This window comes from Topomyia yanbarensis, chromosome 2 (genome assembly GCF_030247195.1).
Source record: "Topomyia yanbarensis strain Yona2022 chromosome 2, ASM3024719v1, whole genome shotgun sequence".
NCBI lineage: Eukaryota > Metazoa > Arthropoda > Insecta > Diptera > Culicidae > Topomyia > Topomyia yanbarensis.
In genome coordinates, this window is record NC_080671.1 from 118,565,905 (window position 1) to 118,584,144 (window position 18,240).

General features: G+C 40.7%; 2 protein-coding genes across 2 annotated transcripts in view; one reads left to right on the forward strand and one right to left on the reverse strand.

The window, feature by feature from the left end:
• Positions 1 to 18,240, forward strand: part of LOC131679305 (uncharacterized) — a 615,352-nt gene that overhangs the window by 242,287 nt on the left and 354,825 nt on the right. The window lies entirely within an intron of this gene.
• LOC131679306 (uncharacterized) overlaps positions 1 to 18,240 on the reverse strand; it is a 172,644-nt gene that overhangs the window by 112,489 nt on the left and 41,915 nt on the right. Inside the window, exons 5-6 of the mRNA XM_058960014.1 lie at positions 6,181 to 6,324; positions 5,876 to 6,005 (exon numbers count right to left, since the gene is read on the reverse strand). Coding sequence (XP_058815997.1) covers positions 5,876 to 6,005; positions 6,181 to 6,324 — 274 coding nt within the window. The remainder of the gene's footprint in view (positions 1 to 5,875; positions 6,006 to 6,180; positions 6,325 to 18,240) is intronic.

Here is an 18,240-nt window from a genome sequence, read left to right on the forward strand (position 1 = left end):
GCTTGAAGTTATTTATTTCGCTTTTCATTTTCCGATATGTTTCAGATCGATCCGATGGTCATTAGTTAGAAAAATTGCAGTCAGAAGGTTCGCACAAATGAACATTTTTGCACTGATAAGTTATCAAGTTCCTTCCAGACAACTTGGAAGTGTTCTGTGATTATTTCTAGCGGTTGTAGGTAGAAAAATGAAATACAAAATTCGTTTTATCGAAATAATGTTTGGCTTATTTAAATGGATTATTACTATATTCAACAATAAATAGGCGACAAAGAGTAATCCACAAACAACAAGCCATAACTTTTAAAGTATTCAAAATAGATATTTGAAGTCTTCAGTAAAATTATTCGCAAGAGTAAGAGCTACAAATTTGTAGAAGGCATCATTTCGATATAATCACTTCCAAGAAAATTTGATAAAATATCTCACTCATAGGGGGATTAATCAGCAAAAGCACAATACCAAAAGAAAGGGCATATTTCCTCCATTAAATTCTCCGAAGATACTATTGACCTAAAATAAGCCGTTTTAGCGTTAATAATAGATTACATGTTTTTGGTTATATTTCTGGCAATGGGAAATGATAAAAATCTTTCGTCCGCATTTAATTATAAATATCTCTTTTGATAATAGTCCGATTTCAACAATCTATAGCTTGTTCGAAAGGTATTCGTTTAAGCTGTCTAAAAATATATAAATTGTTAATCTATATTGTCAATTTCGGCAGATAATTCAAAATAACTGCAAAAAACGCCATTTTTACGCATTCAAACATTCATATCTTGGAAACTAAACATCAGAATCAAAAACAAATTAATAGCGTTCATACTGTTTTTTAGTTCTTTCAGTTAAAATTGGTTTGGATAAAATCGGTTCAGCCATTGCTGAGAAACACGAATGAGAATTTGTCCGTTACATACACACACACACAGACACACACACACACACAGACATTGTCCCAAATCGTCGAGCTGAGTCGATTGGTATATAAGACTCGGCCCTCCGGGCCTCGGAAAAAATCTTGAAAGTTTGAGCGAATTCTATACATTTCTTTTATAAGAAATGTAAAAAGGTGTTTTTAATGCTGGTCCAATAAACAGCAACACTACTATTTTCGGTTATTTTTAAGCGGAGGTTATACAAATAGTTGTGTTCTATTACGTTTGTTATAATATTGTCTTATTTAATACAGTCATCATCATTTGAAAGCGATTTTGCTGGATATATAATAAAAAATGATTAAAAACCTTTAAAATATCACCATTTTGCATCCATGCAAAAATTCTTTAGCAATTTTTGGCATATTGTTTATTTTGCCACAATATGCAGTATGCTTTTAGGTATCTAAAAAAATATAACTAAATAAAAAATCGAAAAAAAAATTGGTTATTGGTCGAGAATTTGTTCTAGTTACTCTTCTGTGCACCGTGCTCAAAGAACCAAATTTATATTCACGCACTTCACAACTCTTCTCACTTTTGGATCTTTCGAAACCGCTCACCGTTTGTTTTCACCTGTCTGATCAGGACTTTCTTCTGCAACCACTGTTCTTTTCGCTCTCGCGCGCAACTTGAACGGTTTTGCAGGGTATTGGGATTTGGCGAAAAAAAGAACTCGGATTGAGTTTTTTGACCGACACCACTGATTGTGTTATCTCAGGGGTGTCTCTCCTGTCATCCGTTATAGGAGATATACAGACTTTGACAGTAGTAAACACATGATGGGCCTAGCCGCTTACACACGCGGAATTTTATTTATGCATCGATGGCATACTTTTCTATCTACCTCTCGTTTATTCTACTGTAAATGTTCTGCATATGACATATTCGGTCTATCCACTCATTGAATGCTTACTAGAAGTGCATGAAAATGCATAAAAATCACAGCAGAAGAAAAGAGACGGGAATAGAAAGTATGCTAACTATGCACATTTTTGTTTCTCAGTGTAGGCCCATGTCGCCCATGCAACAGCATTGGGTTGCTTTGATTTTAACAAAGGCAGATGTTGGCTAGGACAAAATGGTCGCAGAAGCCTGGTTTATCTATTTCATTGTATGCTTTTGTTTACATGTGTCTATATGTGTTATACTATAGACGTTCGACAACTGTTATGTGATTCCAGAATTCATTTCTGCTTTATGTTCGCACAGTGGGTTTGGCGTTCGAATCTTATGGTAATTATTTTACAGTGCATTTCTTATTCTAGGATTAGTTAATTTATTCATAGGGCTAGGTAGGGTTCGTCGCGGTTCGGATGTGGGCGGTAAATGGATAGTCCGCACCGCAACCGCAAAAAAATAATAAAACCGCATCGCTTACTGCAACCGCACTGCATTTACCGCACCGCGCGGTTATGCGGTAAAGGTCATGTATCTTTAAAAATCGTGTTGAAAAATTATTCATTTATTTTGTATAACCATATATAATAAAATGTTATTCTTATTTACACTAAAACTAACTTTGACGGACTCCTCAGAATGTAACATATACGAAAAAAATCAACTTTTTCAATTTTTATTAATAAAATGCCGCAAATAGGGGATAACTAACTTCAAAAGCTTTCAAAAAGTTATAAAATACTCCTAACTGAAAAATATTAGTTGTTAATTTAACTGCAGACTTTATCAATTTTTTTTTAAGTGCAGTTGCGGTAATACCGCTCGGTAAAAGCTCATTTCCCGCACCGCATCAGCGGGAAAAAATGTCTCACCACGCTGCAGTTTTTTCATCTGAAAGGTATAACGCTCCCATAAGCTGCTATTGAACTTTTAGTTGATCCGACTTCCGATTCCGGAGTTACGGGTTGAAGAGTGCGGTCACACAGCAAATTCCCATATAAACTGGTACCACCATGATGTTCAAATGATGTAAAACATATTAAAATTGATGTAAAATTACTCTAGTTTGCGGGTCTGGATCATTAATGATCAATCAAAGCAGCTTTGACCACATTGGCCACCTATTACGGTTCATGACGACCGCGGGGTACCCGCCAAGTTCCTAAGCTAATATCACACCCATTCCACAACGAATTCTCTACCGATTTTTACAAACTTGATTTCAAATGAAAGATACAGTAATGCCATTGACTGCTGTTGAATTTCATTCGGTTCTGACTCTTGCTTCCGGAGTTACAGGGGTGTTAGTAAGGATACACTGGAATTTCTCATATAAATCGGTACAATCATAATCCCTCAGAGGCTAAAAACTATTGAAATGGTCACCAAATTACTTCTAATCGCAGATCTAGATCACTGATTGCCAATCAAACATTCTTTAAATATATTGTCCACTATCGACGATTCCGGAAGTCCGGAATTCCGGACATATTCCACAATTAAAGTCACATCGGTTCTTCGGTGATGACTGAACCGATTTTCTCAAACCAAGTCTCAAATGGAAGGCAAAATATGCAGTTAGTATTGCGTCGCCGCCCCTCCCCCCGCCTTACCCTTACACCTCCCTCCTTCATCACTCCCCACCCCTTGGACCACCCTCACGCCCGCATTTCCTTCTTCCACCCCGTATACCGAAATAAGATGAAGGATTTCTGACGCATCCTCCACTCCCACTCTACTAACCCCCCATACCCTCCACTTTCAAACCCATTCCACCAACATTTCAAAATATAATCACATGAAGATAACAATAAACTCATGCTGATTAAGCTAATTAAATATTATTCGTTTGGCTTTCTCATATAGAAAGGTTATGCAATTGCTCCAAAAACCGACTTTCTAACCGAGGCCCGGAGGCCCGAGTCTCATATAACATTCGACTCAGTTCGCCGAGATCGCAAAATATCTGTGTGTATGTATATGTGTATGTATGTATGTGTGTATGTATGTATGTATGTATGTATGTATGTATGTATGTATGTATGTATGTATGTATGTATGTATGTATGTATGTATGTATGTATGTATGTATGTATGTATGTATGTATGTATGTATGTATGTATGTATGTATGTATGTATGTATGTATGTATGTATGTATGTATGTATGTATGTATGTATGTATGTATGTATGTATGTATGTATGTATGTATGTATGTATGTATGTATGTATGTATGTATGTATGTATGTATGTATGTATGTATGTATGTATGTATGTATGTGCGGATTTGTTAACAAAATGTCCACATCGGTTTCTCGGAGATGGCTGAACCGATTTTTACAAACTAAGATTCAAATGAAAGGTATAATATTCCCATAGGTTGCTATTGACTTTCATTTTCAACCGACATCTTGTTCCGGATTACGAGTTGAAGAGTATGGTTACAAACCAAAATTTGTTGATTTGTCCACATCGGTTTCTCAGAATTTTCTGAACCGATTTTGACAAACTTGATTTTAAATGAAAGGTGCATCAGCTGCTGTTGAATTTTGTGTGGATCCGAGTTCTGGTTCCTGAATTACAGGGTGATACGTACGATCACGCAGCAAATCCCGATTCTAACGAATTCTGCGATGAATGTAGAAAGGTAAATTTTTTTCCAAAATGTAAACACAACTGTTGAATTTGTAGATCTAGGTCACCAACAGTCATTCAAAGTCTCTTTGGCCACACTGGCCACCATCGACGGATCCGGAAGCATCCAAATTCAGAATAACGGTTATATTGGTTTCTCGAAAATGGCTAGACCAATTTGATCAACTTAGTCTCAAATGAAAAGTGTTGCGTCCCCGGAAACTGATATTAAATTCCATCTCCATCCGACTTCCGGCTCCGGAGTTACGGGTTGTGGAGTGCGATCACATAGAAAACTCCGATTGAAACCGATACCGCGATGAATGCAAAAAGGTGCTCTTATATATACTTACCAAGTGTAATAAGAATGAAAGACATTTCCATAATGTTATATTGTACGAACCAGCTATTAAATCATAGTTTGGAGAAATGAGAAAGGCACAATTGCACCTCTAGGTGGATTAAAACAGGTTTTTCAAATATAATGATGCTGTTAAATATCATTAGATTTGAAACAACATTTCCGAAGTGTAGTCACGATGCTCCGGTTATGCCACAGACATTACCCACCCAGCTTTTTTGCATTTATCGTTATTATGAACTTGAAGTAATCAACATATTCTTGAATTGGCTGAGTATTTAAACAACAATGGTCATGGTCATAAATACCACTCGTCATAACACAATGCACGAGGTCCATATCCTCAGAATCACAACTGAACAAGAATCAATTATTATCGGCTGCTGTAAGGACCTCCCCAGTTTTCAATCTGTTGCGTTCGAATGGATTCAAACAAGCGAAGAGGTTTTAATTTTAATTTAGCAGCTGCGGCACAGCAACTTCTATCCCCGTGCTCTAGCGACATTACGCTCGCATTCAATTGCGCAAAATGCGAATGGAGTTCGAAAAGTTACGCGTTTCAATCAACTGCTCAGCGAATAGTTCCAGTTGGAAAACCCTTCCCCTTTCAATTCGACGCAGAGAACTTTTCCCTACACAGCATCCAGTAATCCCAGTTGATTCCGACAAGTTGTAAATTGTTCGGTCCTTACTGGAAACAGCTCTCCCTGTAAAATCAAGAACTCAGCGTTGATTAAATGTCACAGATAACAGACTTGAGCTTAGAGTAGGACCAAAACATTCCAAATTATTATTCTTAATTAATGCTTGGTTAATTAAAGTTTGAAACTGTAGCAATAACTAAATCAATCCAAAACATCCAAATCTGATGGATTTCACCTAACTATTTTTAAGCAATTGTAGGATGTTTTTCCCTTCTGTTGAATAAGATGGTACCGATAATGTCAACGCAAAAGTCGTAGGTGACTGCATGATAAACTAAGCGTGAGCACATTTAGTCAAGCTATTTTTACTTGACAATCTGAGCAGCGTGCTACTTACCACCAGCTCCCGGTCGGCGATAATCGCTCCAAAGGTAATTGACATAACCGGACCCATCAGCGGTGACACCAGCATGGCAGCAGTGATGTTCGGAGCGTTGTTCTCCACCAGTCCGAGGGCGGCCAGTGAACTGCAAGTTCCATCATACCGTTTTCCGGCGACATGATGACGAGAAAGACGAAAATCAATTAAAGCAATTTCACGGTCCCGGAACGGCGCACAACCGGGACAAGCAAGGAGGTGCCGTCCGTCCTGTTCGGAAACCTAATGGAACAGAACCAACGCATAATGGGACAGGTACTTACTCGGCCGTAACGATAAGCAGAAGATAGTCGAACGATAGCGAACCGCCGGCCCGGACTCCGTCGACCACCTGTTTTACCGTCAGCTTCGAGCGGATCGAATCGACAAATTTGTTCCACTTGGAGTTTTCCTCGCCAATTTCGTCCCTGCAATTTAATCGTAACGAGTTAGAGAAAGGTAGATCGGAAATTATAGATGTAGTTTGGCGATAGTGTACATTCTGCTACCGGAAGCTACACCCAAAACTAGCTCGGAAAGACGCTCTTTCATTGAAGCATGAATCGCTAGCTTTGAACGCCCTGATCCCAAGAACCACCCTAATTTTACTTATTAAAAAAAATCGGTACTGAAAAAGTTTGCCAGACACCATATCTCTAAAACCACCGGTTTGGGTGCAAACAATTTTGTCTTCCTAAATACGGCTTTGGGACCATAGTGAACTGTGTGGGGCTCACAACTCACTTCTGTGCCTAACCACTAAAAACGCTCCCTACTATTTTTTCGCCCTTCCTTCCCACGGAACTACATCAATGTGTTACTTCGTGGGAGGCTCATTGTGCTCTCTTCGTACCCTTCTTCTCTTCTATCTCGGAGCCTCACTTGGTCCATGAAATGGTTCTACCTTTGAGCTTTGATTTAACTCTCGACTCTTCCCCTGCTTCTTGTCTCTATCCATTACGTTCACATTAAGTTTCCTTCCCAGTGAGCTGCTTATATGCTGATTTAAATGAGCCGTTTAGCTCCTGGTTCCGTAACTGACCGAACTGACCCTGAGAGTTCCCCGACGGAGGAATTTCTCCCGAAACCGATACCCGCTTCTTTGAGCTATTTACCTCCCAGTTTTATCGAGATCTATTCAGATATTATCCGGTGTTGAACTATCTGGCTGAGAATTCCCCGATAGCGGAATTTCTCTCGGTACCGATGTCTGTTTCGTGGGCCAATTGGCTTCCATTTTTGTCACGATATGGTCGGATAGTCCTCGGTGGTGAATCTACCCTACTGTAAATTCGCAGGCGGTACATTTCTCTCGATACATTTAGCTCCCCGCTTCGTCCTGATCTAGTCGATCTAGTTCCTGGCGGTTGCCCTAACCTACTCAACGGAGCAGCCAATAGGTGCAGAGGTCTGTCGAGCGATTCAAGGTAGTTTACTGGCGCCCCAAAGTACCACTGCTAGCTATTCAACGCGGTCTACTCGTGCTAATCCCCGGCGGTGGATCTAACCTACTCACAAGCTAGCCGGTAGACTGTCGAGGTTGGTTCGGCGGTTCCGGTGAAGCCTGACGTCCGATTCAATGGAACCCCTGGTGATGGAATTTTTCCCGAAACCGATTTGTGATTTCACGACGGCTTTCTAGCCGATGGCGCTATTTTGTTGGTCCCTTCACCACTTTCTCTGCAGCTCGGATTATACTCTTAACCACTCTGTTGACAGCATCCCAGATATGCTCGTCGTGGCACATCTCTTCTACGATATTGTCAACTGCTACACCAGGCACACCCCTTCGAACTTCTTTGAATCTAGGGCATTCAAAGACAACTACTTCCGGTGTTTCTTGCACGTTCACACACTCCGGGTAAAGGGGTAACGAAGCATGTCCAAACCAAAGCAGGTACTTCTGGAAGTATTCCTTGCCTCCTCCGACGATATCGGTTTCGTCTAACAGTTGTTCTTGTCTCTGGCGCGTACAAAACACTATTAGACGAAACGTTCATGTCATCTTCGTCCGGTTCCGCTTTGAGTTCAGCACAGCAGCCTAGGCCGGTAAGCCATACCGCAGTATTGAAGATGAGACACCCGCCAGAAGACGTCTCGTGCTGCATCTTGCTCCTCCAATGTGAGATTTTTTACTGTTGCTAACAAGCACTACCTACGTCTTGTGATGAGCTAGCGGCAACTTGACGTCAGCCATCTCGAATTCCACGATGTCTACCGTCTCTGCCGTCGACATCACCACTTCCGCAAAAGATTTGCCGGTTATCATCAGGACAACCTCATCTGCGAAGCCGACGATCTCAACTCCTCTGGGCAGATCCAGTGTTAACACTCCGTTGTATATGAGCGTTCGGCCAAGTATGGAGCCCTGAAGTACTCCCGCCGTAACCCAAATCGACCTATTCCCCATGTTCGTTTCGTAGACCAGCACTCCGTTCTGTAAGTACCCTTTCAGAATCTTGCACAAACAGTTGGGAACCCGCATTCTATGCAGGGTTACTGCAATCGCCACCCAGCTGGCACTGTTGAACGCGTTCTTCACGTCTACCGGTACCACAGCGCAGTAGCAATTACCCCTTCTCTTTTGATTCATTGCTTTCTCCGCGCCCGCGATAACTGTGGATGACATCAACCGTCGAGAGTTCGTCGGCTTGTTGGGGATGACCCTTTCCAGATGATTACTAAGAGTATCCAGTAAGCACTCTACTTCTGTATACTGTTCATTGTAGCAAGTGGACTTGCTCAGCAATATCTCGAGTTTAAAAGCGGCCCTGACCGCCTAAAATTCTATCTTATACTCTTCTCTGACTGCGTCACATCTTGCTCTCTGAACGCATCCTTTGGCTTTTAGGCAAGCAGCCCGTAGGATACTGAACCTTAAGATCCGCCAGTGCATGGGACGCCGGCATTTTCTAGGCTCTATTTTCGTCGGCATTCTTGCATCACGTTTCCTCGCTACTGTTTCAAACAGCTCAACAGCATTTGGCATTGCACAGTGGTCGGAAACGCCAAAAACGTGAACTTAATTCACTAGAGGCCAAACCATCTAATATATTCACAGAGTGTCTTTGGAGGAATTGTTCGTATGAATATTCCCCACAATCTGAAAACAATTGAAATTAGGCATGGCTTACTATGATCGAACTAAAAAAAATAACTTTTTATACTGATGAGATAGAAAGTTGGTGTCTTCAACAAAGTTTTAGGAATGCTCATAGTGAAGAATTTTTTTGAAGAACTTGAGCTTGTAGGAGTAAAGGTTATCGATTTAGAAGGCGTTTTCTATGACAACCCCCTTAAATCTAGTTTTCTTAATATAACTTTTTTCATTGTGTCTTTTCGTGCGAACTATGTTCTAGACAAATGTGTAAGTAACAAAACTACATAGTATTGGAGAAGACTGTTTGTAAAAATATTCATTTGTTTCAAAGTTATTGAAGATTTTTACATTTTTTTACACCAACTTCAACTACGTATAAGAAAGAAAGGTGCAAACCAAAATACACGAACAGGCACTTTTTTACTTCTTTAAGCTATGCACAATAAAGCTAAGAAGGTTTGGTGCGTGGCACTCTAGAACCCTATGAATAGGGTAAGCTTACTTTATCATGTTTTTTGACTTTTTCCATACAAAAATCAGCAAAAAAATTTTTTTTTAGTTTTTTTGCCCCAATTTTTGAAATTCTTGGTTTAATGTTCAATTACAAGTATTATTTTCACTTATACCTGAATATTTCAGATTTTATAAACGTAGGAGCAAAAATATAAAGTTTTTAATATCATTGGAGATTCCAACCTAATATATACTCAAATAGACATGTCATAATGAATTTAATGCTTACAAAAGAATGTCATACCATTATTTATTAAATTTTACGGCAAAAATCAAAAAAAAAAAAATTTGCTGTTTTTTGTATGGAAAAAGTCAAAAAACATGATAAAGTAAGCTTACCCTATTCATAGGGTTCTAGAGTGCCACGCACCAAACCTTCTTAGCTTTATTGTGCATAGTTTAGAGAGTTAAAAAAGTGCCTGTTCCTGCATTTTGGTTTGCACCTTTCTTTCTTATACGTAGTTGAAGTTGGTGTAAAAAAATATAAAAATCTTCAATAACTTTGAAACAAATGAGTATTTTTACATACAGTCTTCGACAATATTATGTAGTTTTGATAGGTATCAAAACTACATAATATTGTCGAAGACTGTATGTAAAAACATATTTGTGTTATACATAGTTTGCACGAAAAGTCATAATGAAAAAAGTTATATTAAAAAACTAGATTTAAGGGGGTTGTCATAGAAAACGTCTTATAAATCGATAACCTTTACTCCTACAAGCTCAAGTTCTTCAACAAAATTCTTCACTATGAGCATTTCTAAAACTTTGTCGAAGACACCAACTTTCTATCTCGTCAGTATAAAAAGTTAATTTTTTTAGTTCGATCATAGTAAGCCATGCCTAATTTCCATTGTTATCAGATTGTGGGGAATATTTATACGAACAATTCCTCCAAAGACACCCTGTGAATATATTCGATGGTTTGGCCTCTAGTGAATTAAGTTCACGTTTTTGACGTTTCCGACCACTGTGATTGGAGTGAGGCTGCCAACAGAAAGTGCTTCCATCAAAATGTTCTTGTCAAAGTCATTTATTTATTTATTTATTTATTTATTTATTTATTTATTTATTTATTTATTTATTTATTTATTTATTTATTTATTTATTTATTTATTTATTTATTTATTTATTTATTTATTTATTTATTTATTTATTTATTTATTTATTTATTTATTTATTTATTTATTTATTTATTTATTTATTTATTTATTTATTTATTTATTTATGTATCATCGGACATTATAGTCTAAATGATTCTAGTGGGAAAAAGTCCGTTTGAGTTGGCCTCCTCCTACCAGGCACCACCCTCAAATGGACGTAAAAACCACTATCTTTTCGTAAGGTTAAAATATAAAGTCAAGTAAAATTACATGTCAGGTTTCTTATTACTAATACACATAATAATCACAGTAAACGCAATCTTCTTAAATTGCTTGCAAATATTTTCGAGAAGTCACCAAACTCAAAGGCAGCGTCAGCACGAGAAAAGGTTCGAATCATTGAAGACAGTGGCTCGTGGAATCCAAAAGATGTCCGATGGAACCTCGGCAATAATAATGATGTATCTCGTGTTCTCCTCGTTACTCGGAAATCTGAGCGGGACAGCAGTTCAGGCGCATCACATTCTCCATTTAAGATTTTCACCAAGGTAGTAGCTTGCTGGATACTACGACGACATTCTAAAGTCTCCAAATTGAGCAGCTGGCAACGGTCACGATACGGTGGTAAATTTTGCGGGTCCCGCCAAGGCAAATTCCTAAGAGCAAAGCTAGCTTTTCTGAACTCTTTCCAATTTTAAACACCAAGTTAGATGATGCGGATTCCAAACCGGTGAGACGAACTCGAGGATTGGTCTAACCAATGCGCAGTATAGGGATTTTAGACAGTAAGGATCCGTAAAATCCCGTGAAATCTTCGAAATAAATCCCAACTTCCGATTTGCTTTCGCAATTATGTTGGTCATATGAGAATTGAAGGACAGTTTGTGGTCAAGAATTACACCCAGGTCACAGACTTCTTTGACTCTTTGTAGCGCAACCCCGTCGATACTGTAATCGAAGATTAACGGATCGTTCTTCCTATGGAACGTCATCACGGAGCATTTGGCAATATTTACGGTAAGCTGATTCATTCGACACCACTTCACAAAGCGATCCAAAAGTGCTTGCAGCTGGCGGCAGTCCTCGACTGACTGGATGACTAAGTACAGCTTAAGGTCGTCAGCAAATATGAGTTTGCACCCGGAACCTAACACTACTGCTACATCATTAAAAAACAGTGAGAAAAGTAGTGGGCCCAGATTACTGCCTTGCGGTATACCTGATCTATTGGTAAACGGAGCCGATATAGAAGAGTCCAATTTCACACAAAACGTTCTGTGCGTAAGATAGGAGCGTAGCCACGATGTAAGCTTGTCGGACGCTCCTAACTTGTACAACTTCTTGAGAAGAATTTCATGGTCGATTCGGTCAAAAGCTACTTTCAAATCTGTGTATATAGTGTCCACTTGTGTTTTCTTCTCCATGCAATTGATGCAAGTTGACGTAAATTCGAGCAGGTTTGTTAAAACGGATCGCCCGGGCATGAAGCCATGTTGGTCTGGGGAGATGAAACTTCCTGTACGGCTGAGGATGAATTTATTGACAACAATTTCAAACAACTTAGATCCAGCTGAAAGATTCGTTATTCCGCGGTACTACTTGATATTTCGTTTATCTCCGGCTTTGAACACCGGGAACATGTAGGATTGCTTCCAAACGTCGGGGAACTTAGCCTGGTCAAATGATTGGTTGAAGATGCGAGACAAAGGTTCAGCCAAAGCGACGGCACAGCGACAGTATACAGCAGCTGGAATCCCATCCGGTCCAGGGGAGAAAGAACTTTTTAGCTTTTTTGCAGCTGCTATTACCATGTCGGGTGAAACCAAAAAGGTACTTAAATCAGCGATATCTTGCGGAACAGTTCCTAATGCGATTTCCTGATCAGACGCTGAACAGGGAGCAAGACGGAGGCGAAATGATTGGCAAACAATTCACAGGCTGTTGCAGTGCACGACGCTGCCTTTCCATCGAGGTACACATTGGAAGGAACGCTGTGATTTTTCTGTTTAGGATTCACAAAGTTCCAAAATCCTTTAGGATTACTTCGTAAGCCTACTTGAACTCGTTGTACATACGATCTATACAGAACAGCGTTGAGATTCCGGTATGCTTCACTGGCAACGTGAAAGTCGTGACTTGTAGCCGGCGATCGTTTGCGACGAAGTTTGCGTTGGCATGCATTTCGTTTTCGGCGAAGGGATCGCAGCGTCGATGTACTCCACGCCGGGGAAACAGGCTGTCGTTTTACCGGGAGATTATTCTGCAACCAGTCCTGAATTACTCGGCAGAAGTTTATAGTCATTGCATCTGCATCGCTGTTTCCTAGATGCGTTGGTCAATCCAGATGGAGCAAATAATCACACAGCTCGGAAAAATGAATCCTGCGATAATTCAACTGTTGGCTAGCTGGAACAACTACCGGCATAACCGGACAACTAGGCGATTGCATCGTGATAACTAGCGGAGGGTGGTGCGTGTCGACGGGTAGAAGGGGGGATACTGACTTCTCGACCGAAATGTTGTGGTCCATCGAGCAGAAAACTAAGTCAAGGACCCGTCCGATTTGATTGGCATTTACATTAAACTGGTTAAGATTTAAAAAATCCATTCCCTCAATTAAGGCGGAGCTCGTTGGCGGTAACTGGGCAGCATTTTTAACTTGGATTACGTTGTCATGCGATAACCAACTCAAGCGTGGTTGATTGTAATCTCCGCAAACCAAGACAGTGTCCTCAATTGATCCCTTGTCACAAAGCTCACGCACTGATGCAATGTGTGACTCAATCATACAGACATCTCTACTGTTGTCTGGAGGAATATATATTGCACAAAGAAAAAGCTTACGTCCATTGATGAATGCCGTTACGCAGACTTGTTCCAAATTAGTCCCGTGGGTAATGTTCACACGTGAACTAGAATGTTGTTGTGCAACAGCGATCAGAACTCCTCCGAAGGTGGATTTCGTACTGTTGGTTTTGTTCCTATCGCAGCGGAATTCATTATAGGAACTGCCGAAAAGTTGAAGAGACTCGATCCGATCATCAAGACCAGTTTCGGTCATAATAATGACATCGAAATTGCAATCGCGTACAGCAAGAAAAGCAGCATCAATTTTGGTTCGTAAGCCACGTACGTTCTGGTAATAAAGCCAGATAACGTTGAGGTGATCATGTGAAACAGTGGTAGATTGGGTCTGCAAATGGGTAAACTCTTTCAACGTGTGTGTAGCATCAGACCTAGCTTCGGGAAGACATATACGCTCTATATTTTTACCTGACGAACCAGGGTTGGCACTAGTTTCCAAATGATTTCCCGAGCTTGTAGTTTGAGGCCCAGGTAGGTTGGCGTGCGTGAACTGCAACGTCTGCAATTGCGAGGTTTCTCTCAATGTGATTGCAGTATCAATCCTAGCTTCGTGAAGGCATATACTCTCGAATTTTTTACCTGGCGAACCAGGGTAGGCACTGGTTTCCTTTCCGGACAGCTCCATTATTACAGGTAATTGCTACGAGTAATCAATCCTCGATCTAGCCAGCTTCAGGCGCCTTGAATAAAGCGGGCAATCCAAACTCCACGCAGCGTGATTCTTGTTCATTTTCTCGGTGGCAGACTGTGCTGCTGCATTCATTCTAACACAGTTCACACCCTTCGCGTTAGCGGCTTCGCAGTCTTTGGCTTTGTGGCCTTCCGCCCATTTTGGGCAACATACTGGCTTGGAGCAGGCCTGTGCTTTGTGGCCATATTCGGAGCAATTGTAGCATCCCGCTTCGCCAGTCCTCACTCTCCGAGTTATAATGCAATACCTCGGACCAACGATGTAGTGGATCGCTTGGTGGCCACTACAAGTGTACTGCACACCAACTCGCCAATTCATGTAAACCATCAGCGAAAAACTTATGTGATGTCGATGATGGATTCCCGACCGTTTTACGGAATGTTCTGGCAAAGTCTTCGTTGCATAGCCTTACATCTAGCTTCGCCAGGGCTTCCAACAAGCTGTAACCTCTTGCGTTGGTCAGCCTGCTACTCCACTCCACGGTCCAAGCGTTAAAGTATCCTCCTATAACAACCGGCATTCGCCCGACTGATGAGTCGGTTAGTGCGTCCAGTATCCGATTGTACTGCTCTGGTGTCTATCGTTGAGGATCATAACAGCTACATACGAATACGCCGTTGACCCTGACGATCAAGCCTTCGTGTGTGCTATCCACCACCTCTTGGACAGGAAACCGCTCATCTCTTGGATTTCTGCCATTCCTGCAATATCCACCACCCCAGTTACCGTTTTCCAGGCGGAACACGATACGGCTCTGCAATAATTCCAACCTCGTACTTCGTTCCTGTTGTCGATTACCCCAACAGTTGCTCTACAATGTTGCAATGATTGAGATTAAGCTGGGTTATCTCCATCGTCATTGGCCTGCCTTCGCCTTTTTGTATGTAGGGCATTTGAGGCAACCTGTCGTGTAATCGTTTCCGTCCTCCGATTTGTAAACCATGCACCTTGGTTGCTTTGTGCAGTGTCTAGTAACGAGCCCGTTTGCTCCGCATTTTCTACACAGTGCAGACCTGTCCAGGCCATTGCAGTTCCTCGCCTGAATTCCGAGGTCCAAGCGCCTGAAACATCGCTTCATCTGCTTGGTAACTCTCAGCGGTAACTGGTAACTCTCAGCGAGCACACCGACCATCCGATTTTGATCTTACCGGTCTCCGCCAGCTTATTGGCAACAACCACCGGTAGTCAAAATGCCACTGTTTGAGTGCCTTTATACGACTTCCTTATCCGGATAGTTACCAGGACATCTTGTTTGCATTGCTCGATCAGTGCAACCCTCAGATCTTCTACGGTTGTTATCTTGTCCAGGAATGGAAATCACCTCAGAGCAAGTATAGAGAAGAATAAAAACACTGTTTGCACTTTCCACGCAATCCACCGCTTTTTTCTTTTACGATAAACCTCTTCACTTCGATGTGTGTTGCTCTCATGTGTGCAACCTACTCCATGGCTGCACACATAAAAGAGTAGAAATAAAGAGGTTCTTTAGTGTGCATCTTGGTCCCACTCACACGGAAATAGGGAAGGCAACAGAAAAACATTATAAACGTTCTTCCGATCAAACTTCATCTGAGTTCTAGTTTTATTCTCCTTCCTCCCTGTTTTCCAGTGAGGGAAGGCACAAAAAAGTGGCTCTTCAAGGTGACTCTTTGTACGAAATTCTGCGTCTCTCACCTTTCTGAGTGCGCCTCGTTTTAACAAAGTTCTCTCCCTACTTCTTTAGCTCTGGGTGGGTTCTCTCTTACTTTCTTGAGAAGAGCGGCGTAGGACATCTTATCGTTCGTTTTGATGATCACTACACCGTCATTGTACCTCTCCCGAGGAAGCTCTCGTTTCTCTTTCTTCTCTTGTTCCTTCTTCTTTTCTTCCTTTTCATTTCTGCTCCTTCTCGATCAGAAGGGCATAACTGATTTATAACACCTGGAGTTATTTATTGCAAAAATATTTTGAAACAGAACCTGTTATAAATCCGGCTGGTTAGTTATATATAATCATTTAATGACAGTGACCTAGTAACAAACGATCAATTCATAAATTGCTGGTCTCATAATAGATTATGTTATAATATTGATAGTATAGGAAACTGTCCGCAATCCACCTTCAATTCAGTTATCTGAATATAACTCCAGTTGTTATAAATATCAACCATAGTTATAATAGTGTTATTGTTTTGTTATGCTCTTCTGATCGGGTTCCGCTTCGTCTGCTGGCTTCTCAAGATGCACCAGCTACAATCTTTCCCAACGTTTCTCTGGTCGCTGGTGCCCTCTAGCTTGCTCTTCTGCTATTTCGGATCATATTGCTCAACCAGCTTGTCCACCATTTTTTTCTCCGAGCGTATATTGCGGTTAGGGTTCGCAGTACCAACCCTTTTTGGCGAGAACCGGTACTACGGTACTGAAGCCCTCAGTACCGGTAGTACCGGTAAAGTACCGGTACTCGAATATTTAAAAAAAAAAATCGAAAAAAGCTTCAAAGTGAAGTTGAATGCGCAAACTGATGACCTTATTTTCAGATGATTGATTTGTGCTGATCAAAAAACATGGTTGTTGCTTTTAATTGACTTGCAAGACCCATTTCAGCAGAAGATATTTTTTGTATGCGGCACCTTTTTTTATTTCGAAATCTAGGCCACTTTGAAATCAATAACTGCTAAGCGGTGCGACTTTCGTCGACTTCAACAGATGGTAAATGTAAGAAACCCTATTATCAACAGTAAATCAAAGCGAGAATACCAGTAAATCCGAACAGGTTGCTCGCATTTCCCCTCTTGCTTTTCTGTAGATTGGTTTCGACCTTTATGTCGTTTGCCTACTATTCTCTAATGCATACCAACGCTCCTTGCTTTCCTGTAAACTATGGAGTTTTGCAGAATTTTTCCATCACCAATAATTACAAATCGTCCAATTTTAAACAGTTCATTAACTCTAAAATTGTTAGCTACTAAATAGCTGTTAGTTCTTTTATAGATAAAGGTTTAAGAACAAACCAAATACAGACATGACTTAGACCATAGTCTTATAACGCGCCACCTAATGAATAATGGAAACCAATCAGAATGTCGCTAATAAAAAAAAAAATCATAGCAAATTTTTACGTCTCTTACGCTATATGTGAGTATTTTGAAATTTAGTACAAGATTGTTAAAATTTAATTTCGACAAAATAGTGCAGAAATTTAAACATACCGTTCAGTACAACGCGAGCTAGTTATGTTTAACTTTTAGAATTATTATGATAAATGCCCCACCTCATTCCCCCAGAAAGGTGTTAGCTCAACGATTTATCTAGAAGGTAATTAATATAATTAAAAGTCATCTTGCCGACCGATATTTTGAAACAGGTCTCCCTAGAGAGTCCACATATTTCAATAAAAAATTGTATGGTACCGAAAATACCGGTACTGGCTTTTGTTCAGTACCGGTATTACGGTACTAAAAATGGGTCGGTATTCCCGGGATTTTCGGTACCGGTATTACCGGTACCACAACCCTAATTGCGGTGACTAAGTCTGTGTCGTCGCGTGTTCTGCGGCTTCCATCAGAGCTTTTTCGGCTGATTCAGCTATCACCAAAAGTGCCTTCGGTCAGCGTTCAGAAGCTATTAAGGGCCGATTTAATATTCGTCGCTAGCTGCTTCACCTTGGTGTGCACATTGTTCAATTGTCCTTCACGAACTCATAGAGCTCATCGATCGTTTTCCTCGCCTTCGTTAAGTACGACTTCCCAAGATGTGGGGTCATTCTGGGTGGTGTCGCTACCTAATTTATGGGTGAACACTCGATTCAGTAACCCCATCTTCCGTCGGTTTTCTTCAGTCTTCCCATGAACATCGACAAGTTTGCACCCGTGTACAAAATTTCGTGCACGCGTTCAACCTCAAACATAATTTGCCTTTGTGTACAGGTTTGCATCGAACACAGAACCCAAGCGAACGATGTGAAAACTTAGGTTTAAACACCGTGTACGTACACCGTGTGCATACACAAGAAAGGCATGCACAAAACAGAATGCGTCTACGCTAGTGATGATGAGTGAGAGAAAGAGAAAACTAGTGGCAAGATCCTGTGT